This window comes from Cuculus canorus, chromosome 4 (assembly GCF_017976375.1).
Source record: "Cuculus canorus isolate bCucCan1 chromosome 4, bCucCan1.pri, whole genome shotgun sequence".
In the NCBI taxonomy this organism is placed as follows: Eukaryota; Metazoa; Chordata; class Aves; order Cuculiformes; family Cuculidae; genus Cuculus; species Cuculus canorus.
In genome coordinates, this window is record NC_071404.1 from 32488126 (window position 1) to 32512220 (window position 24095).

The 24095-nt window shown below is 41.2% G+C and overlaps 1 protein-coding gene across 1 annotated transcript; it reads left to right on the forward strand.

Annotated features, from left to right (window-relative positions):
- The first annotated feature begins 547 nt into the window (after positions 1–547).
- On the forward strand, positions 548–24033 carry PDGFRL (platelet derived growth factor receptor like). Its single transcript, XM_009569857.2, has 6 exons — positions 548–690; positions 8860–9154; positions 16848–16999; positions 18468–18761; positions 19059–19198; positions 23403–24033. The coding sequence occupies exons 1-6, from the start codon at positions 636–638 to the stop codon at positions 23592–23594; spliced, it is 1128 nt and encodes a 375-aa protein (XP_009568152.1). The 5' UTR covers positions 548–635; the 3' UTR covers positions 23595–24033.
- Positions 24034–24095: the final 62 nt, after the last annotated feature.

Below are 24095 nucleotides of genomic sequence, written 5' to 3' on the forward strand. Positions count from 1 at the left end.
ATTTTTCTCAGAAAGGGTCGTGGGGGACTGGCAGAAGCTGCTCAGGGAGGTGGTGGAGTCCCCATCCCTGGAGGTTTTTAAAAGACGGGTAGATGAGGTGCTTAGGGACATGATTTAGGGGCAGATAGGAATTGTTGGACTCGATGATCCAAAAGGTCTTTTCCAACCTGGTGATTCTATGATTCCATGAACGCACCAGTTTGACTTAAAACCGCAGGTTTGCCGTGGCAGGCGGGAACCAACGCACCGCTCCGTGCCCGCCGCCCGCAGCACAGCCCGCACGGCCCCCGCGCTCCGTTCTGCTCCCTCTGTCCGCCGCAGCTGGCCCAAAGGCAACCAAACCGCAAAGCCACGGAGGCCAAAGAGCAGCTGTCACCGAGGAGCTAATTCCAGCTTCCGCAGGTGTTCCCGAGGTCGGGATTATTTGGGATGCAGCTCCGTCCCCGTTCGGTCCCGTGTGAGCGCGCTGCCGGCGGTGGCCGGGGGGTACCCTATGGCCGTTCTCACCCTCCCCGCGAGGAGCGCAGGAGAAGGACCCGCAGAGGGAGGGTTTCTTGTGGGACGCGAGGAGCCGAAGCCTTTCTCCTCGCCCCTCCGGGCACGGAGCTCCTCCCCGCGCCGCCGCCGCTCTCGCCATGCGGCTCCGGGTGCTGCTGTGCCTGCTGCTGCTGCACCAAGCGCTGCCGCACGGTGAGCATCGACCCCCGCCGCGCTCCCCCCGCTTTGCGAGCCCCTGCTCACTGCCCTGCCCCGCGCAGCCCGGCTTCTCGCTCCCCCAGGGGCTCCCCGCGAAGGCGAGGGATGATCCCGGGGTTCGCCGACCATCCCCCCCGGACGGAGACGGAGCGGGGAGAGGCGATGCAGCCGGTGCTTGAGACCCCGGGGCGGGGCGGGCGGTTATAAAAGGTAAAAAGGTTTCGTTTGTAGAGAGGAGCAAACTTGGCTTGCAACTTAGTTTCAGGTTGTGGTGAAGTCGCGGTGAGGAATGAGGCGAGGCTGTGGCTGGGAAGGGGCGCTCGTAACAAATTCTTCATAGAATTATAGGATCATACAATAGTTTTAGTTGGAAGGGACTTTAAAGATCATCCAGTTCCATCCCCCTGCCATGGGCAGGGACATCCCACTAGAACAGGCTGCCCAAGGCCCTGAACACCTCCAGGGATGGGGCAGCCACAACCTCCCTGGGCAACCTGTGCCACTGCCTCACCACTCTCATGGTGAAGAAATTCCTCCTTATGTTTAGCCTAAACCTACCCCTCTCCGGTTTATACCCATTGCCCCCAGTCCTATCACTATGAGCCTTTGTCACTGCCTCTCCCCAGCTTTCCTGTAGCCCCTTCAGGTACTGGAAGGTACCTCAGAGGTACCCCAGGTCTCCTCAGAGCCTTCTCTTCTCCTTCACTTGTGTAGGCTTTAACTGGGCAAAAGAGAGGATATTTCCTTCTTCCAAAAATGCAAATAAACTTAAGAAAAATACTCCTTTATTTTTCAGCAGAGGAGGGCTTGGGAAACAAAGCCTGTGTAGCGTGTGGAAGGGCTTGTAGAGAGATTGGCGCCAGGCTCTGAGCAGTATAGTGAATGGCAAAGAGATGGGGACCACAGTGGCTAGGATGTCGTAAAGAAAAATTTCTTTTAAGAACATAAAATTCCTTCACCCTGAGAGCTGTTAAGCACTGAAACAAGTTGTCAGGAAGAGGATGTAAAGTCTCCAGCCTCTGAGATAGTTGGAGCTCAACCAGACAAGGCTCTGAGCAACCAGATGGAGATGGAAAGGGCCTTCCAAAAGTCCCTTCCAGTCCAATTTTCTTATGACTACATGCAAAGGAATTGCACTGTGGACCAGTGTGGTGTGGGTGAGGATTTCTGCTGAAAGATTTGGTCTGTGGGTGTGCACTACTACAGCAATAAAAGTGTTTTCTGTTTGAGAAATAGACAGTAAAAATAGACAGTAAAAACACAGACTGAAAAATGAGCTGTAACTTGAGCAAAATATTCCCTATGCCTGTGTTTTACTTAGTTTCTCTAGTTGATGTTGAGTTTTGACTGGGAGCTTCATGCTCTGTCATCAGGAAGCTTAGCTACAGGAGAAAGTAATCTGACATATTTAATGACAATTCCTTGTCTAAAGTTAGAGGTGCAAGTCCTAATGTAGACAGTGTGATTTCAAAATAAATTGATATAAGCTAAGTTAGAAAGGTTATGAACTGTGAAGTAGGTCCCTCCAGATTGTCCTTGTGAGTGTTGATATGTCACCTTTTATTGTCTGTATGAGTGTCTGGATAGTTAACTTTTCATTTGAAGTACCATAAATAGAGATGTGTCCGACCTGATTTGTTATGGGGTTTTTTGTGATCAAAAAGGCTCTTCCCTCTCATCTTAATCCTGGTAATTAAGAATTATACTTTATGGTAACCTTGCACTTTATTTTTTTTCTTTTTCACGGAAGAATTCGTCAGTATTAATGAGGACTGAAAGGCCTCTGATGCTGCTAAGATATAGCATAGGGCCTGTCACAGAATGGGTGCGTCTGGCAAACCATGAACAAGATTTCTCTGTCCTTCTGGGAGACCTTGCTCTCTATCTTATTCTGAAGTTCTCTAGGTGGACACTTGAAGGAGATTGGGGGACCTCCCGAGTTATCATCTGTGCAGCTGTGAAACCAGTGGAATGTGCATGCAGATATAGGTGATGTCTCAAGCCATAACCAGATACCTTTTAGCATTATGTGACTGACACTCTCTTGAAGTTTATGTGTATTAACATCTGCCGTAAGAAGTGGCAGACAAACATTAAAGGATGGGATGAGACAAGTACTGTCAACCAGGAGCAAAAGTGCTGCATTGAGTGTTTCTGTGATGTATCAGAGTATCGTCTTCTACTTTGGCATAATGAGTTAGTAGGGATCGTGAATGTACTGTAGCAGAGGAAATGAATACAGTGCATCTCAGAACTGACATTAGGAAGTGATCAGAGCTAGAAAGTCAAAGTAGTCACAGCTTGCTCAGAAGCTTGCCTCTTGAGGAGGTGCAGCAGACGCAAAACTAGGTTTTCTGTGTGGGTACATTAAAGCTCCTCTAATGCTGTTTCCTGAAATGCCCCTGCTGTCACCTGTAGGGCAATACAAGGTCAGACGGACAGGAGCTTCACTGTGAAGCTGGGAGTGTGGTATAGGAGGAAAGTGTTCAGTCTCACTGGGAACTACAGAAACGTGGAACAGAGGGAGCTTGTGTGGGGAGGAAAAACTTCATCTAGAGAAAATCAAAACCAGGCTTCTGGCACTTAATTTGAAAAGCTTTCATAGCTGAGCTTTTAAGAGTTTTTTAAAGGCAGAGCGTCTGGTGTGGAAGAGCACACAGTTTAGGATAATGCATTTCCTTAGGTTGAGGTTGTAAAAACTGTGTGCCTTTGCCTTTGAACAAACATAAGGATTGAGGTTGGCAGATCATAGTGGAAATGGCAAAGAGTTGTTTGAACAAATAGTCCTATTTCAGTAGGGCGGGGTATGGGGGAAAGAAAAGGGTGGCTGGACCCAAGCATATGTGCTTCTACAGACAAATCTGGAAAGTACAGCAGGGAACTGGAACGGCTGGTTTGAAATGGGAATGCTTATCCAAAAGACTTCTCAGGCCTGTCAGCGGGAACCTCTAATATTAGGGCATAAAGTACACAGGAAGATGGAATAGGTCAACCTGAAGGAGACATGGCAGTAAGTGTTGAAGAAAGCTTTAGTGTCAAATCTGTTTTCTGGTGATTTTTGTAAGTAAAAGTCATCTGGACTGAAATACCAGCCCTGTAGAGAGCAAACAACCTGATTACTGACCACACAATTTGGTGATGGAGGGAAAGACTGCTCTGTTAAGGGAAATTAGAGAGGCAGCAAGGACTGGATAGAAGAACAAAAGGAGGAATTACATTTGTGTAGGTTGGATCACACATGTTGGGGTACGACGCTGAGTGCAATTGATTAGATTCCACAAGTGATGAGCTGCTACTCCAAGGACTCCCCGAAAACGCAGTAATTCTTGACTTGGTCTGGAGCAGTGCTCAGGTAATTGGATTCAGATGTTTAGAACAGCCAGACTGTAGTTTTAATATTCTTGCAGGAATAATAAAAGCCTAAGAAATGACTGATGTGTTTAATTTAGGAAGGGAGAATTATGTAAGAAGAGGAAGCTCATTAACTCGCATATGGGTTAAATATAAAAACCAGAATAGGGCAGACAAAAAGATTTTGGGAAACAGCTTGCAACAGGGATAAAACCAGCTATGAATCTTTTTCTTCTTCTAATGCGCTGGGGTGGGGCAGGGAGAGATGGCCACAAACTTTCTAAGGCAGGCAGGAGTGGGGATATGAAAGAATGTGTACAAAAAGTAAAACTTGATTTAAAAACTTTATTATTTATGTCCAACCATATCCTATGGAGGTCCTTAGGGAGGTTTTAGTGGCAAATGGTGACATGATAGGCATATCAGAAACTTCGAATGCAGTGTCCTACTGAGCACTGTAATAGCAGGCTCCGAGATAGAATCTTTCTCTATGGGAGAATAATTAGAGGATGTGTCTCATTAATATGCCGAAAGAATTGGCTTTAGAGAATATCCACAACATGAATGATATTTAAGTGCTGTGATTTGATGATATATACTGGAGACATAAATTTGAATCTGAAATCACTGAAGTCTTCAGCTGGGTGTATAATCTATCACGTAACTATTCCTTTCAAGGGAAATGAAAATATGCCAGTACTATAAAATTTTTTTGAGGGAGGTACAGGCAGAAAACCAGATCTCTGTATTCTGTGAATTGAACTCATGAATAAATAAATAGCCATGAAATAAGGAAGAGTGGTATAGCTTTGTATGACTGCCTTTTTTTGTTGTTAGTTTGGGTTTTTTGGTCCTTTAGAAACGTGTTTTGTTTTGCAGATCTGCTGAAATTGTTCTCTGAAGGACTTCATATCAAGTGTGGCCATAAATGAGTTGGTTGATGTGCTCGGATTCTCAAAGGCTTTTGAGAAGCCTGTTGTTAGACTCCATGGGAGCTAGGGTGCTGTGAGACAAGGGAAGACCTGTCACGGAGCAATAACTAATATAAAACTAAGTGTAGGAATTTATCTTCAGGTTTTGCAATATGGGCATGTAAGTAGTTTTATCCAGTTGAATTTCACAGGGATCTCATGAGGCACATGCTTTTCACATATTTATAGATCTGCTAGAAGAAAAGAAAACTGACAGTAAAGAGTTGCAGAAGCTTAATTTTGAAGCACTGGGCAATGAAAATAAGACTTAAGGTATTCTGTTGGTAGATGCAAAGTAACAGAAATAATTCTGATTTCATATACACATTGATGGGTTCCTACTTAGGAATTTCTAGCCAATAATTCCTACTTAGGAAAGTGATCTTGGAGTTATATTTGGTTATTCTAGAGAAAGTCAGGTCCTAATATAGAATCATAGAATCATTTGTGTTAGAAAACACCTTTAAGATGATTGAGTCCAACCATAAAATATTGCTTTCTTGAAAAGCAATGAGCTATTTAGACTGGAAAGAAGACACCACTAATATGTACAACTGTGACTCAACAGTATCTTAAACTTAGTGTACAGTCTTTTGCCTTCTTTCCATTACCTAAACGTGATGTAACTAAACTGTTGTAAGATGCATATTTTTTACAAGAAACAATTAGTGTAGGACTTGTCAGTCCAGAAAGAATGTGTTTTAAGGATGCTTAAGTTCTGTAAAAGTACAAGTGCCACAAAGAAAGTTGTTGGAAAAACAATGGATATTTATTCACTTAATAGAAGAACTAAGAGGCATCTAATATTTATGTCTAGTTTGTGTAGTTTTGAAAATTGATCAGACAAATTAATGAAGGAAAAATCCACCAAGAGCAACAAAAAGATGGCAGCTGTGGTTCACAGATCCGTTCAGCTAAATATTCTGAGAAGCTAGGAGACTAGTGGCAAAGGATCAGAGATGGTTGCCCTGTTTCCTGGTTGATGTCTGACACTGGGTAGTGTCAGTGCGAAGATTTTTGGCTAGGTAGACATTTGGCCCATGTTGGGCACCAAAAAGCTGTCATGGTTTAGACCTAGCCCAGCCAATTTTGGCAGCTAAAACCAAGCAGCTGGGGTTCCAATTCCCTCCCCTCTCTACCCCCAGGGAAAGGGGAGAGGGAAATAAGAGGGAAAAAGACTTGTGGGTTGGAAAGTAAAGCTACAGTTTAAATAAAATAATAATAATGATAATGATAATTATCATTATTATTATGTAATAAAATATATACAAATATATGAGATTGCTCCCCCACTCCAGCCTTCAAAGACTATGCATCACCACAAATACTGTAGAACAGCCATGAGGGAATGGATCTGTGATTAGGAGGGAGCTGGGATCAGGAGCTGGATTCAGGAACTCGCTGATCTGGGATCAGGAGCAAACAGACAGATGAGGTCCTCACTGGATTTTGGCCATCGCAGAAGAGAGACCTTTGTGACCTCTCATTTTTATATCAAGTATGACATATATGGGATGGAATACTCTGTTGGGTCAGTTTGGGGTCACCTGTCCTGTCTGCCCATCCCTGCAGGTGCAGCCTTTTATTTGCCAGCTCTAGGATGGCTTTGGTACTGTGGAAATAAGTACAAACAATAGCCTTTCTGCATACCAGTGCCCCATGTTACCACTTCTAGAGAGAAACTGTCTGAAAAAAACACAGTTAACTTTCAGAAAATGAAATTACTTAGATAAGACTTAACTGAAGTTAGGAACTGATCTAATTTAGCTAAAACCACAACACACTCTGTAGCAGGGAAGTGTACACTCTAATGTAATAGAGGGAAAAAGTGCTCCTGCACCAACTGTTTTCCCCTATTAATATATATTAATATATGTACTGTGTCACTCACTAGGGTGATGTGCATTGAGTAGCTAGCAAACTCTCACTTCATGGTTTTCCATAGGAGGCAGCAACCATTTCTCTGAAATTTTCCTTTGTTACCATTGTTCCTCAAATTTGTCAATTTTGCATGGCCAGTGGCATCATAGCTGTGAAGAAGAATTGGAAGAAGCGTAAATATTTGTTTCACTCTCCCTTCCACAAACTGTAACATTATTTTCTATCTTAAAATGTCACAATCTTTGAAAGGAGTTTCTATTGGGTTTCCTTAGTTTGTGGCTCATTTTAAGGTGGTGAGGCATATGTGCGATCTACTTCACCAGTGCTCATGATGTAGAACTGGGAAAAATGTTTGTCTGTGTGGCAGAGGAGGGATGCAGCATAATAACTGGATACGTGCCTCTAAGAAAAACTATCCTTACGTAATAAGAGTCCAAAATGCATTGGGAAAATTAAGACAACTGCAGCATTGCTGTCTTCCAGTTTATTTTCCAGTTGGTGTGAGACCAGAAGGCAAATGCTCCTATGCAGGCAGCCTTTCTCTGCATGCTGAGATCACAGTCACAGAATGGGTCAGGTTGGAAGAGACCTCTTGGGATCATCCAGTCCAATCCCTTGCTCAAGCAGGACCACCTAGGAATGTGTCCAGTTGGATTTTTAATATCTCCATGGATGGATACTCCACAACCTCTTTGGGGAGCCCGTGCCAGTGCTTGACCACCCTCAAAGTGAAAAAAAACCCAACATTTTCTTATGTTCGGATTGAATTTTAAATTTGCGCTCACAAGGTTCTGTGCCGTGCAAAAGATGTTGGTGTACATCAGCCTGGACTTGCAGAAGTGGAAGGCTGAAGCAATGCAAAGTGTCCAGCAGTGGTATGAGGAATGTCATGGGAGCCATCAGTGGCAGAGTCTGCAAGTGCTGCTCTTCACAGCGCAGCCAATACCAGTTGTAATTCATGCGAACTCAGTATATACAGCAGGACTACTTTTAATTCCAGAGGGAGCTTGTTGACAGTTCTGTACAATAAAATACCTGAGCATTTTCATGTGGAAAATCCATATTCCATGTGAAAAATCCATATTCCATGTGAATTACTGTCAGGCACAGGCGCTTTGTGGAGTCTGGGGACAGCAGTTTTAGACTCATCTTGCCAGAGATTCATGCTTGCTGCTGTCAGTTAAAGTGGGAGTACCTTGATTTTTTTTTTTTCTTCTCCTTTGAATTTGAGACATCTCACTTTCCCTTTTCCTTTCCATTTGTTTTACTTTGTTTTTTAAAGGTGGCTCAGTATCCCCGTTTACTGTTTTCCTCTAAATAAGGTTCTGTTTTCATGTGGACTGTCCATTTAAATGGCTGTTCCAAAGAAGTAATGAATTAAATGCTAGCTTCAAATGACTGAAGTGCCATTTGTATTTTCACAGTACTTGCTGCAAAAGAAGAGAAGTGCATCACTATCACTATAAAATGTCATGAAGTTCCACGCTTGCCAGCTTTTCTTTGTCTCTCTTATGGTAACATGGTGTGTGAAAAGGTTATGTAGAATTGATGGGTGTGTGGCAGAGAACTTGTGTAGCCTTGTGTACTAAATGGCAGTGACATGAGGTATAAATGACAAAAACAACTGGAGGCAGAAATGTTGTATTTCTTTCCCTTTCCATTTGTAAAGTTCTCATACCTTACATATTTGTCAGTTTATGTGAACTCTAAGTATAGATTTTCCACATGTTGTTAAAGTGCTCTTTTTTTTTTCCCTTTTTCTCTAGAAAAGTGGGTCAAGTCATAGACTTCAAAAACTTATGGAAATTAACTCTTACTGATTTTTATGTTCTTTCTTTATTGGAAGAACAAAACGTTAATTATTCTCTGTGGTAATAAGGAAGATTTTTTTTCTGTTGCAAAAAGATCATATAACCTATTTCTAATGAGTTACATTGCCTTCTTTTCTTTATTTCACTAGTTACTGGACAGCCTGCAAAAAGTAAGCGTCCAAAAGAACATGGGGAAAACAAAATTAAGCCTGTTAACAAAAAATTAAAACCCAAAATCCCCAGAATGAAGGAGAGAGAATCTGCTGACTCCTCTTTGAAGTCCCAGTCCATACTAATGCAGATGACGGATAAAGGTCATTTCCAGAAACTAGCTGCCACTTTAAGCCTGTCTGCAGGACAAAGTATAGAACTGCGATGTAAGGGCAGTAACGTTACTTGGGACTATCCTTCATACTTAGACACTTTCAAAGACTCCAGACTCAGGTAAGCCGTTTTTCATTTCGAGTGTAAAAAGACTCTAGAACTTTTTTCCCCTACCACTTGTAGCATTATTGGGGGGTTTTTTTTGTTTATTTGTTTATATTTTTACAATCAAATATTTACAATATTTCACCTAGCAGCTTTTAATGTCAATAAAAAAGGATGAGCATCATTCAGTTGTCATCAATTACTGCCCTGTGATTTGCACTGTTGAAATAGTCTTACAGCATGTGAACTGAATTTCCTTCAGATGAATCTGCAGTAGATGATGTGGTCCAGTGGGACATCAGTGTGCTCCAGCCACCAGCAGGAAGCCACATTAGAGCTAGTTGGAAGTTAAACTCTCAATATGTGTGAGTGTGGATGTCAGGCACTTACTATCAACTCTGTTGTTCTACAGAGACCTGCTCCTGGTCGCCTGTACTGGTTTCTAGTGCAGCTACCACCTAAAATGCAAAGATTAATTTCCTGAAGAGGCTCAAATCCTCTCTAAACTAGCGAAAAAATACTCTAACAACCATGCTAATGAGCAAGTAAGAGTAGTCTTTCCTTTTTCAGTCAGTTTGCAAGGTTTGTGATGTGGCTGAGTTTAATGCTGAGGATAGCCACGTTGGGTTTACGAAGGCTTTTTCTTCCATCTAGTGACATTTTAATGGAAACCACATAAATAGTTGTTAGGGCAGGAGGAGGAGCTGAGGACGCTTCCTTTCTCTGCCACACCAGGTGAGTGTGCTGTTGCTCTAAACATCTCCAAAAACACACAGTTTTTTTGCCTTCACAGTTGTTGAGGATAGTACACATAGCTAAATGTAAATTAAACGAAGTAACTTAGTTCTGTATTTGAAAGTGGTGCGGCATGTGAGGAGCTTAAAGGGGTCTTCCACAGGTATTGTTTTGCCATGAATGGTGTTGGTTCTCATTGGCTGTTTTACGGTGCTATGTGTGGCTCTGAAAGACACAATGAGGAGACTGTGGAGCACTGTGAACAATACACTAAGGAAGAGCTGGACACAACTTCTCTTGGATTATAAGGTTAGAGAGGCACAGAGGTATGAGCAAAGGTATCAACTCATATTGTCCTTTTTTTTTTTTTCCTAAATTAAGTAGAGTTGGTTTTGCCTTCTGTAAATAGCTGAGGTTGTTTGAATCTCTGTGATCCATTTCACTTGTTTACAGGTTTGATGCTACTTTAGAATCACTCTCAGTTAATTATTTTTTCAGATATATTCTTATCCTTTCCACTTCTCTTCTCAAAGAGGAGTGTTGAAGATTGACAGTTATACACTGTGATCTCTGGCATAGCCTTCTGAAGTTCGTGAGCCAGTACTTCTCAGAGTGTTTATTTGCTCGTCCCTCGATGGCTAAGCAGTTCAAGAACTGCACTGCCTGAATAAACCTCTGTAACTAATGCAAGGATTCTATCGGAGTAAGTTACAGCAGGAAGCCTATGTCTGCTAAGGGCTTATCTCAGCAATATCTTTCAGAAGATCTCGTGGCCAATTTAAACAACTATTGCTTTTTCTTTTGCAAAATAATGTTTCATCTGGATTTATTCCAGTAGATGGTGTTTAGCAGCTGCCATAGAGACCTGGCCTTCCAGCAAGCCAACGCTCAACGAGCAAAATAATATCAACAGGGAGTGCGTGAGTGGAGGGCGCTGGCTTTGTTTCCAAGTGTATGGTATGTTTTGAGCATTTGCAAATAGGTTGCTAGCTTGGTCTGGTCTTGTAGGCCTGCAGGCCATGTCATCTGGCATTGAAGAAGTCAAGGCAAGTATTCACAGCTTTTTTGGAGCGGAACCTGAATGCTTCTTCATTATTTGTTTGACTGTCTATTCCTCTCTTGCAAAATTAAATAGTTTTCTAGTGATGCACATGGGACAAAATACAAGCATTTAAGAGAATTTTTGGGGAAAAAAAATTACGCATTTCCTAATTGTGTAGTTTGGCGTTTTGTAGTTTGAAGTAGTTTGAAGTAGTTTGGGATTCTGTTGCCTCAGCAATTTATCTTTCTGTTTTCACTCAAGTTCAAAGTATTTTTAATATTTTAACAATATAACATAAGTTAATAATGTCACACAAAATAAATGCTATAAAACATTTTGAGTGGGTGGATATAATGTGCCTAAATATTTTTTTTAGAAGTATATTAGGCTTATATTTAAGGGTCTACATTGAAATATTATGATCTTTGCTTTAGAGAAACTATTTTCAAATAAGTTATTGAAGCAATAAGGTTGAGTTAGACTGAATCAACAATTTTAAATGCAAGCAGAAGATTCTATAATTAACTAGGGAAACGGAAACAGATTAGTAGAATGCTTCAGAGTAATATAATTGTAATAATTTATGGAGACACTGGCAGCAGAATCTCCTGTGCTTATATTTTCATCACCTTTTTAGCATGACTTTGGTAATTATCTCAAGATCTTTGCTTTGGTGTTAATAGATGCACGTGAAACAAAGTCTGCTTTATAAATTATGAAATATGAGAATCACATTCTGTGGTTTTAGATAGCTTTGATTGAATTTAACTGGAAATATCATAAATATAGCCTGTTAATTAGTTCAGTTGGTAGTATGTGGAGTGAACTGGCAGCAGAAAAGGTTATTTTTAACATCTTTCAAGAGGAGCTTAGGTCTTCCTGGCAGCATACAAAAGACCGTGCACCAACTACAATAGGCAAATTTTAAGATTTTATTAATATATTATACTCCTTGTTTTAAAACAAAATGCTCCATATAGGGCACAGGGGGAAAAGTCAGAAAAATTATTGGCCAATAACCTACAGAAAACAAATTGTTTCATCTCCTAGATAGATATATGCCCAGTATATTCTATCAGTTTTGGAGTGCTTAAAGACCAAGGATAAGGTAATTCCTTCATTACCAATTAGTGAGGTGTGGAGTGAAACCCAGCTAATTAACTGGGCTGTGCTTTTGTTTCTTGGATTTCCATGCTGGTTGTGCTGGAGTTGGGGCACTGGTGCAAACCAGAGCTTGTGGCAGCAGTGAGGGGAGAGTGGTTGGGTTCTGAGGAAAGTGAAGAAGGAGAGGGTTGCCAGACCCAGAGGGTAAGTGAGGAGGAGGGGTAGTGGCGATGAAGTCCATGCAATTTCTGGGGACTAGCAACTAGCATTCTTTTGCTCGTTAGTATGTCCCTACAGCAACAGATGCTCAGGCATGCAATTCCTGTTTTGAGTTTAAATATTAGGAGAGATTTGCAAATTCAGCTGGTCTTGTGGGAATGTTAACAATAAGCAAGGTGCTTTATGTCTCCTGGGAACTACTACCATTCTCTGATTCTTAACTTAAAGAGTAGGCCTTAAAGACCCTGGCATCTAACAAGAGTTGCAATTAAAAGAGGCAGAAGAGACCTTCATTAAGGTTCAGGGCAGTGAGGGCATTTGTAGCTCAGTTGGTTGGAGGGTTTGTTAACAGCAGAGGTTCAGGGCAGGAGTTGACACTGAAGATGCATGCTCACTGCGTTCTGTTTCCTGTCTGTGGTTCTGGGAGAAGAGGCTGTTTTGGTTTGCAACTGGTTAAATTTAGTATCCATGTAATGTATTTCCTATAAGTGGTTGCAGAAAGAAGTACAGATAAAAGATAGATGTTTTGTCTACATGCTATGCTTATCACATTTGTAACTCATCCATGCGGTAAGGAAAATACAGCAGCCTGGAGGACAATATGGCTTTTCCAAGAAGGAAGAGATTATAATTAGAAAAGCCATTTTTATAGCATTAGTGGCTATGCTCCGAGTTTGTTTTTGTAGGTATAGTTTACAACCTGGTAAATAAAATATTTTTGCTTGCAGTACTGAGGAATCTCAGTATTTAATAGGTTCGTAGCTGCTGACATGCTAAAGTGATCATATGCGGGGAGAGAAAGATGCTGAGTGACAGGAGGAGGACTCTCCTTTGGCTGATTCTTGTTGCACCAGAGGAGGAATACTCTCTTTCCACTATCCTAACTTAAGTAAATAATAGTACACACTGAAATTATTTACTCAGATTTAGAGACTGTAGCATACAGTGCAACTCAGGAGAAAGCCAGAATCGTGCGAACTTGGCTCCTGAGTTAAGGACACACTAGCTAACTTCAGGACTACTTATTATCTGTAATGCCTTCTTGCCTTATGCAGCATAAATACACCCTGCAGATAACTTTGTCTGAAAATTTGGTATACTGGCTGAACTGGCCAAAAATCTTGGCCATGTTAACAGTCAAAGGTAGCTTATGCCCCTCCAGAACAGAAGGGCTGGAATGCTGTTTTGTAAGACTGTGCATAACAAATTAATGACTGAAGGCTCACACAGAAAATCAATCCACAATGTACAAGAAGGAGCATAAACTGAGATGGATATGGAAAAAATAAGGGCCAGCATGTTTTCATTTTCTTATGCTTGATAGCAAAAAGGCGCTATGGATGAAGGCAGTCTAACTTCACGTGGTCTCTGCTTTGCTTGACTTGGATCATGAGTCTCTCTTGCCAAAGATCAGCTGTATTTATCACAGAACTTCGTCTAATAAATAAACATGTGAAATGGAACTGCTGCGGTGGAAGAACCTGGAACAAAGTGCTGGACATGCATCACACGCGTATTTGTATGTGCATGTGGTTGTGGACAAAATCACTCTTGCAAGTATTGAGGAAGCTTTGTTGTAGAGGGCAAAATTAGACTGCTTTCAGTGAATGCAGGCTCCTGCTGGCTTAGTGGGACATTGAGTGAACTTATGTATATAACTGAGTTTCATTTTGTTCCATGTGCTCTGAAGTCGGAAAGCTAGGGATTTTTTTCTTGTGTTAAACAGTAAGATGTTTTGTTCCTCTCCTAATGAGCTTGTTGTGAGATAAGCTCTCTTTTGTCAGTATAAATGTAGCTACTTGAGAGGAGTTTGCTAGATGCTCTTTGAGTGATGCTATTTATGCTGTCTTTTTGTCTTTTTATATCTTCTTTTTTTTTTGCTTCAAAACTTGTCGTAGTTTCTCTGGCCAGGATCTTTTAAATTTCAGATAACTAAAGCTTAGTAAGATGAATGTACGGAGTAAACTTTTGTAGTAGTTTTCTAGTTTCTTTAAATAGTCTTGAGATGTTTTTATATACAACATTTTTACTTTGTGATGTGTAGACGACAGCAAAGTTTTGACTTTTGAATCAGATTTCCCAGCATCTAAATACTAATGAAATAAAAATTATCCAGGAAACATTGGTCAGCTGCAGGATTTACCACTTTGAATTTACTTTATATGGCCTGTTTTGTCTGCTTTATGTGGTCATGTCACAAGTCTGAACACTTACAGTCTCAGTTGCCAGGTTTTGTTAGTGCATGTTTGTGGATGACTACCTCACTAGGCTGTTTCCATTGATTGCTGGATAGCTTGCTCTCAGTTAAGTAGAACACACTGTACAATAATTAATTAACTCTGACCTTATTTCTCTGTCTGTTGAGATTTCAAGCTATAGTTCAGTGTCTGCATTAACGGTTGGAGGCAAAAATGTTTGGCATAGTGGTTTTGCTGTAATATTGACATTTAGTACTGGATACTTACAGAACATTTTATGCTGATGTAGTCATGTAGACTATGAAGTGTGAACTGTGAAACTAAATAATAATACATGCTACGACATGTTTTGGATTTCTCTTCCTGTTGTGTATGATACACAACAGGATCTCTTGTACGAATAGGAATCTCTCAAATCTTATAAAATATCTTCAGTTTTTGGATAATGTAAGGTAGCGTATATACTAAAAATGAAAATGCTATGGCTCTGTAATTACGTGATTCCAAAAAAATGGAATCAGATGAGGTTGTGTAGGACGAGTGCATTAGCAGGTAGGACACATGATTTGCCTGTTTCCCTAGGCAAGCCTCAAAACTGCCCTGTGGTGGATGAGCATATTATTGGTGTGTGAGGGCTTTAATGGAACAGATTATTGTCAGGTAGCTCTGTCTGGGTTGTGTGTTTGGTGTTTTTAATTTCTAAGCTACTAGCCTTGGCTGGAGGCTGAATGTTGGGTTACAGGAACCATTGGTTGTGGTTGCTGGTAGCAGTGCAAAAATGCTAGCAGAACACCTTAGGGAGGCAGAAATTTTGGGAAGTGCATGTATCTGGAAGCAGTTGCCTCTCTGTTTAAGCAGTTAGTCTGCCTACAATGGAGATGTAGGCAAAACAGGGCCTTTATAGTATACAGTAGTCAGGCATGTCTAGAGTACAACTGTTAGACAGTGACAGGGACTTTTAGAGGATAAGAATTTCTTCAAAGCTAGCTGACCCTAGAAATAAATGATTCAGTTATGCATCTGCCTTACAGAATAACTGCTATATTAATAAGAAGAAATAGGAGGGTAATAAGTATTCAGAGAATGAACAGATGAGTAAGTGTGTGGGAGCTATTCAGACTTCATGCAAGCTGTGTATTTGTCCAGAGCCCGTTTGAAACACTGAAGTTTGCTATCAAATGCCTAAAACAGGAAAAAAAAAAACCCCTCTCCTAACTTGTTTAGAACAGAAATGGCCACGTAACTTGGGGTCCCACAAAGTGGGAAACCTTCATGTTCTGGATGTGCTACCGTCTAAGGGCAGGTGGTTGAGAATAACAGTTTTAAGGGTCAGAGTGCTTGGTGGAGTGCATCAGCGCTCCCAGATGGCTGTCCTGACAGGGTCCGCTGAGAACTGGTGCTGTTGGACCATGACTTTTGCAATCCATTGAAAGGCATCACAGCAGAATGCCATCTGTCTGTAACACCATCTGTCTGCAGGAGAGAGCCAGGAAAGCAAACCTTAAAATTAAAAAAGAATAAGATGATGTTGCAGTTGCTGAATTTCATGGATAGGACCTTTGACCCTTAGAAAGATTGTCAGCATCTACATATTTGTAAATATTTGCACACTTACAAATGTTCAGTCCAGGAGGAGAAAAATAGCGTATGAAGTCTGAAATAATCCCATTGGCTGAATTTAGTGTAGTTAGCTGATGACACTGCCAGTACACCTCCAACAATTCTCAAGGTCATGCTCTGAAATAGCTGAGAGGTGGTGAGAGGGCAGTGAGAGGATGACAGTGAGGTGGCTTAGGGCAGGGGAGCAGGCAATGAAAAATGACTGACTTGCAGAAAAAATCCATGTTGAGATAGAAGCTCTTTATGATGGTGATTGCAAAGGAAACTTGGACCAGTAGGTTGAAGCAAGACTGGAAAGCATTCACATCAAAAGCAGGCAGAAATTGTCAAACAAACTGTTATTGAAGTAGCTGCTACTTACTACTCCTGAATTATCTTTTGTTATATGTTATTGAAGGATTGCAACAATTAATGGCATGAAAAAAGGACTCAGATGCATGTAGGTTGACTCGGATCATGAAAGTATGGGACATACGCGGGCAAACTGAGACAAAACATAGATAAACATATTGTCTTCAGCAGCCAGTGTCAAAATGGGGACTGAAGAAATCCAAGAATGAACTGTACAGGACAGTGGCTTGCAATCATTCATGTGTAGTTGAAATCATTAACTATTCATGTAAGCAGGCCTTTGCTGGCGCAAAAGAGGGAATTGCTACACAGCTTTGAAAGCAAAAGGTGGGTCAGGCACAGAGTGGGAATAAAAAATTCAGAAGTAGTAGTCAGCTGACAGAAATTTACGAGCAAATACAGCTCTTCTTGTCTTGTGTCTCTTCTTTCTTGTCCCCAGTATAAAGCAGCTGGACAGGTACAGTCAGCTGATCCTCACAAACTCCACAGCAGCAGACACAGGTGAATATAGCTGCTGGCCTCAGCTGTGCAATGGCAACAAATGCAGGAAGGATGAGACTAAAACAGGTTCAACATACATCTTTTTCACAGGTAATTACCTCACTGGGGGATTATTAAAGGCAATATATTTGCTAGTTAGGTATGAATAAAGCTACATCAGCAATTTCACTGTCAAGATTTTTCTTCCACAGTTTTCATCTTTTTTTTAGTAGGTGTTAAGGAAGACAGTACTGGTGAGCAGAAAATCACTTGCTTGATGTGATTTATGAGTCCATTTTCCCTATGGATTCTTCTAAATGCATATCCGAAATAATGCATAATGCAGTGGAAAGCAAACACCTTTGAAAATATTAACACACATTCTGAGGATCTTCTACAAAACCAATAAAAAGAAGTTTGAGTTTTGAAAATGTGTCTGCGTAAAGAAAATAAATCTATGCAGAAGATTCATTTTGTCATGGCACTCAGATGACCATGTAGATATTCTGTCCTCACACTTTCAGTTACCTGAGCTAATTTAAAAATCTTGATCTCATTGATCTTTGTAAGGTCACAATTTCACCCAAGAGTCTGTACAGCCTGATGAGAGGCAAAACACTCTTAAGCACATGTGTTGTTCCAAAGCTTGAGGTTAACTATAGCTGTGACACTTTATGGGTAATGGCATATTGGGTAACTGTGTGGAGTTTACTGCTACTTAGTGCAATAGAAATCAATGTGCAATTGAAATCAAATGGTTAAATTATTCTTATGGAAAATATTCTGAATGGTAAAACAACCTTCACTGCCTGATTAAAGCATTCTTGGCCAGCAAATATTTCAGTACAAGATAGGTTTGTTTGCGATATGTTTTTGAGCTAAATTGAGACTATGAGACTGTGCAGAAGTCATTTATCAGAAGTGCTTGATGTTCTGAGGATACATTCCTTAGAAAGGCTGGAATAAACTTCTCAGTCAAGTTATTATGTAAATGTTTGTGCTAGAAAGAGGAATTTCAGCTTTATGTTCTGAAGTATGCCAAATAGGGAAATACTCCTTAACTGGGATTCTAAAAGCACTAAATATTTCAGCTACATAGGGCAGTTAATCAAATATTTTGCCTAAAATTATATTTATAAAAAGGCTGTAGCTCCAAAGAATACATCTTTCTAGTAGTGCTTATCTTACCAGTGATGTTGGGGGTTTTGTGTGTTTTACCCTTTAAGAATGTGCGAGTGAGCAGAATTAGAACCAGATGAGTATTTGGAAACTTACTAAAAGGGAATTCCAAGGATTTTCTTAAGAGTAAAAATATTTGATAACAGTAAAGAATACTACTTCTTTTTTATTTAATATTTTTAATGCAAGCATATGTAAAAATACGCTCACATTCAAAAAGTTGCTTGTTTTTTGGTTTGGTTTTTTTTTTTCTTTTGTGTGTGTGTATTTAAAGCAAAAAGCTTTGGGTTAATTTTTAATGTTGCTCATAGCTATTTTCTCTTGTCATATGTGCTTTCTCTTCTTTCTGTTAAACCAAGATGTACATATTTTTTCTAACTATGTCAATTTTTCTGCGCAGATAAAGAGGAACTCTTTGTACCTACTCTCAGTTATTTTGATATTGTCTACCTGAACCCAGATAAACCTGCAATCATCCCATGCCGTGTTACTACTCCTTCAGCAAAAGTAACTTTACACAGAGAATTTCCAGCAGAAGAAATTGAAATAGATGGAACTGACATTATTTATGATGTGAAGAAGGGTTTTGTCTACCAGCACCCTACTTCTGATCATAAAGGTATTGTCTACTGCAAGGCAGAGTCACAGGGAGCACCTCAGATTTCCATCAAGTATCACCTACTGTACGTGGAAGGTAGGGTGCAGTTTTCTATATGCTTTCACTAACTTTTGTTTCTTCTGCTGATATTGTTTAGAAAACAATTCAAAAACAATAATTTGTAAAGTAAGTAATGTAATCAGTCTTAAAATCTTGATCAAAAGTGTATGTGATAAAACTTCGTAGGTATAAATTCCAGCAATTTCCTGTTGTAGAAGGGAAAGCTGCAGGTGTACATAACTTACCTGTTGTGTTAAGCACACACAGAAATTGACTCTTAAATTCTGTTGGTGTATTTAATTTTCTGCTTCCAAACAACTGTCTTTCTATCAGTTCCCAAGGGCCCACCCTCAGCCACAATCGCGGCATCATCCACTAGAGCCGAAGTCGGTGACAACGTTCATGTAAGCTGCACAGTTCTTGGGGAGCCAGATGTAGATGTGAACTTCAGGTGGCAGTACCCAGAGCAAGAGGTAAGAGATGTAAGCTCTGGCTGAAATAGTTTGTTCTTCCTAGAGACAATACTTTGAATGTCAGTCAGCGTCTAGATTTGGAGTAAAGATTCTTTCAAATTTTGGTGTCTGCCTCTTGCTAACTCAGGCACGTGGGCAGGAGGCTGCAGCACATGCCCTTTGAACTTGATCCTGTCTTTCCCTGACAGCCTAGAAGTAGCACAGGGATGACGCTGGAGAGCTTTATCCGTGTTAGCAGAAATCAAGCTCAGCAAAGCTCACTCCTCCCTCAGGTTTCCATTCCAGAGACGCTTGGCCTCTGGCAGCATTTACAAAGAAAAGCCTCAGACAGGGTCAAAGCCAGCCAGTGTCAGGCAGCTATTTTAGGGCAAGGCACAAAGCTTCACTGATGCTTCTGCATGTGATGCCCCATCCATCTCCATGTCTCAGGGACATGAATCATGACAGCACAGAATTGTTAGGCTGAATTGTTGCCCACATCCAGAAGCACAGAGATCTGCTTTTGCCCAGACTGATCTCATCTGCTGTTTATCCTAGTCAGGCAATTAGCAAGGAAAGGATTGCTGGAAGATGGAACCTTTCAGCAGAGGAAGGGTATCCTCTAGGACCAGAGGGTTTGCATTGTACTCCCATTTGCCAGCCTTTCTGCTCCTGGGTTCTCAAAGGACGATGCAGGGCTTGCTAATAAGGTACTTGTATCAGCACTGGTCTCCCTGAGACAGTGTAGAATTAAGTAATTTAACAGCAGAGATAATTGCTTAAGTGAGTAGGTGGAGTTCAGTGCTACTAGGCTTGAGAAAATCTAAAGCCCCAGAAGTTTGTTGCAGACATTAAGAGACCGTAGCACTCTACTGTCAGGGGAAGGTGTGTGAAAAAATAGTGAGCGTGCAAATGAGCACAAAGGGATTTAAACTGCTGGTGAGGGCACCGGGCACACAGAACCATGTTTCCAGTCCTTTCTTAGGTATTAGTTCATTCTTTTCACTTCCTCCTCTGCCCTCTACCTTATTTTTCATTTCCTGCTGCTTGTCATGTAAGTTTTTCTGCTGAGACTATCGAACTTTCAGAGTTTGTGAGCAATTGTCAGCTTCCTCTCCCTGCGTGGTCACTGTTGTTACATGAGGGCAGCCTCAGCTGCATTTGGCAAGGGGCTTGGCACTGATAGCAGGAATTAGGTGATCTGAAAAGCAACTACTGGATGGAGCACTGGAAGAGTTTGACTGAATTCTTGTTTCTGGTGTCCATTTGAAGTTAGGAAGGAAAGGGGCAGATGTCTAAACCAGTGGAGAAACTTGCGGCTGTTGGTGAAGTAAATAAAAATGCTAAGGAAAACTTAAATGCCTCCAAGTTTGGGGAGCTGCAGAGCAATAGTGGGTTTTGAGTTAAAAGCCCAGTGCTTTCCTCTGAATGTAGCTCTTAGCGTTACTTTGAGTAAGATGCATCAGCAAATGGCACTGTGTCTATCCTTCAAGCTGTGCCTTTAACTCTGACAGTCCTATAACTATTCACTCTCTTGGCTCGGGGAAAGAAATGCCCCTGCTGATCACGTTAGCTTTGATTGATTGGTATGATTTTCCCTTTGTGGTATTTTATTGTGCTGTGGGTTGTGTGTTTTGGTTGGTTTTTGTTTGTTTTTTTTCCTTAGCTTCCCTTGCTATGTTTATTGGACTGCATTAACTGGCTACACAAACCCCAGTTTTATGTCTTTTTTTTAACTAACTGTAATTACTAAGAACAAACAATTAAAGTAATTAAATTCTAGACTGGGCCTGGCCTTGCAAAGCTCTGTATCTTATTAGTACCCACCCCTTGCTATTTTTACATCTTTCACAGCTGAATGGCTGCCCAAGCTTGGTTGCTGGCCCAACTCCTTCCAGTGGTCATGTAGCACCCATGCAGCACCGGCATGTGCACTCCAGTTACGCCTCTTTAGCACTGATTGAATGTAAACAGCTAAACACATGCAAACTACCTCCCTTGTTTGCTGTGCAGGGCACTTGCTGATGCAGAGGACTACGCCCTCTCAGTGCACCCGCGTACAGGATGAGCCGAGAGACTTTGTCCTGTGCCCTGCCTGCTGCCCCGCAAAGGGCTGATGTGCTTGTCTGCTGAAGTAAACACTCGGCTCCAGATGCGCCTGGGGACAGGGAGGAAAGAGTCCTGTTGGGTTTCTGCCCCCACAAAAGGGTGAAGTAAATGTCAGAGTAGAAGCACTATATGCTTGTTGGATGTTTGTTCAGGAAGTATTCACATACTGCAAAGGAAAAAGGTGGGAGTGGAGGGAGCAGAGAAAAGATCATCAGTGGTGCTGGTCAGATACACTTTGTTTTGTGCAAGAGAAAGGGTTGACAATATTCTAAGATTGACTGGAGGTTTCCCTTGGTTGCTGCTGGTGCTTTCAGTGCAAGGAGGTAAGTGATAGTTTTTGCTTCCCGCTAGCACCCCACACAGCAACTGGGCTGTCACCTCCCACTAGATCCCTGAGCAGAAGCAGCACTTTAATCCCTGCTCACTCCTAGGTACCCTCATCTCTGAGATGAGACCCTCGTCTCTGTAGTCACTAACTTCTCCCTCTTCATTTTTTTCCTTCAGTTGTTTTTTTTTTTCCCCTTGCCACTCCCTGATAATTGCATTTGCTCATTCCCCTGCTGTGAATGCGTACTGCTGCGTGCTGATGCACTCCTTAATATGATCCCTGAAACTAGCTTCAAAGCAGAAGGCAATTAGTTCAAGAGAAACTAGGCTAGCAGCAGCGCACCTAGGCAAATAGCGTCTGCCTTACATGGTGTTCACCTTCACTTTCATTAGGGTCAGGGAAGTTCCACTTGGTATGTTTAATGACTTAGGCTTACATTAACTGTGTACTTGCTTGTAGGTAGCACTTGGTTTTCAGCTGGGAACAGAAGGTAGTGCTCTGCTTGGTAGAGGTCTGCTGAGTGGCTTGGTTCCTCCTAAAGGGTTAAGAATTTCTAGATGAGATTACCAGTTTTTCAAAAAAGTTCTTGCTAGCTGCAAAGCCTGCCACTTCCTAGGCATCCCCTGAGTGCACTGCGACTCATCCCTAAGCTGCAAGAAGACTGGCGGCTTCTTTGGTACTGGTCATTTTGCAAGTACAAGGTGGTGGCTTTGGCTCTAGATGAGTGTCTTAACTTGTCCTTTGCTACTTAAGCCTTGCGGCATTAATAAAGGTAAATGGCTGATCCACCTATTTAATGAAGCAAGAAGAGATGGTTTCCAAGGAGAAATCTGTCTCACTTGCTTATCCAGGTTATTGGTATAGCACAGGGCAACGTGATTAAGGATGCTGACTAGCATGATGATTTCTGATGGAAAGCGACTGCCTTAGCCTATCTTTGGGCCACTTTCTCTTATCCAGTTCTTTGCAGATTCCTGAGGTGCCAGGGAGTATGACCTGATAAACAGTCCATTAAAGAATTCTCTTCTATAAGAGAAAAAAACCCAAACTGTTATAGGAACAACAGTAGCTAAGAGGCTTTTTTCTAAGCATTCACATTTGTGGGTTTTTTTTGCTTTGAAGTTACATACACATAATGTGTGTAAATAAGTGTAATGTGAGGATTAATTTAGAAGCATTTATGAATTGTTACTGTTCGCTTGTACATTACCTAATACAGTGTTTCTGATAGTAGAGGAGGAAGAGTTAATTTTCAACACGTGATTTAAAGCTATTCTCTGTGCTAAAAGAGAAATAGATAAGGCTTGGTCAAATAACTCACTCATGCCACTGCTGCCTGCATTTTTTTTGAGATACAATGAAATCCTGAAAAGAAGCCCACACACCTATCCTGACATCTCCCCCAAGCTACCTAATTTACTTGATTAAGTACCCAAATGCAACCTTAGGAAGTGGCCCACAACTACAACTGAGTTCTTTCAGGCACTCCAGGCAGTGCTTTGGCAGCCCATCACTAATAGAAAGACATATAGCACCTACACTTAGAGTGGAAGAGCTATTCTCTTATCCTTATTCAGCATAACTTAACGGGTAGGTCACAATTTAATGCAGGAATTTGCTGTGACTGCAAGACACCTTCAAGTTTCCTCACTTAAAGCTGGCTTTTGGATATAGGCTTCTATTATCTGACCTTTTGTTTCAGTTTGATAGGGTGGTGTCACTAATGTGCTTTGCAAAATCACCTATTTTCTTATGTGAGTGGGTGTTGTTTTTCTTTCTTTGAAACAGTCCAAGAGGCCTGTGATTATCCAAAACTTCTGGAGACTGATAAACAGAGGAACTGGACATACCACAAGAATCTCGAAGAGTGTTCTTGTTGTTGAGGATTTTGAAGCCAGAGATGCTGGAAGCTACAAGTGTATAGCTCAGAACCTACAAGGAGAAACAACAGTAGCTACTAAAGTTGAACTAAATCGATAGGAAAGGCTTCTGGACATAGGATGAAGTGTATGTTATTTGACATTATAGCCACTAATTTTCTTATTAATGTTTAAATGAAGTTTTCTCTATCACTGTCTCTCTTTTTATATGTCAATGCGTTCTGTATTCACTAGCTTGGCAGGCCAAACCAGAGTTCCCTATGCCCAACAGTAGTCAGTTGAGAGTAAACAAAACTACTACGAAGCATTAAAAGTTTAAGCCTGCATAGGACTTATTATATTTAGGAATAGGTGCTCTTTGGCTTTCCTTTGCATAAGGTGCTTTTCCTCAAAGTCTTTCATAAGGTTAACCTGCTGTATGGTTTGTACCTTTTTTGTGTACGTGAAAACTGAGAGGATATTAAAAACCCTCAAAACCCCACCAGGCGGGTGTATCTCCTATGGTGCTGTACAGTTCAAGAATACTGTACGTGTTTGTTTGTTTTAAAAAGAAAAACACAACAAACCCAACTTACAGAATTAGCCAATAGCAAATGTTTAT

What these genes read in the sequence shown, in the direction of transcription:
- PDGFRL (XM_009569857.2), top strand. Translation starts at nt 636, where the DNA reads ATGCGGCTCCGGGTGCTGCTGTGCCTGCTGCTGCTGCACCAAGCGCTG. An exon ending in TTCAAAGACTCCAGACTCAG is followed by an intron (nt 9,155 to 16,847) that starts GTAAGCCGTTTT and finishes TCTTGTCCCCAG; the next exon opens with TATAAAGCAGCTGGACAGGT. An exon ending in GGCAGTACCCAGAGCAAGAG is followed by an intron (nt 19,199 to 23,402) that starts GTAAGAGATGTA and finishes TCTTTGAAACAG; the next exon opens with TCCAAGAGGCCTGTGATTAT.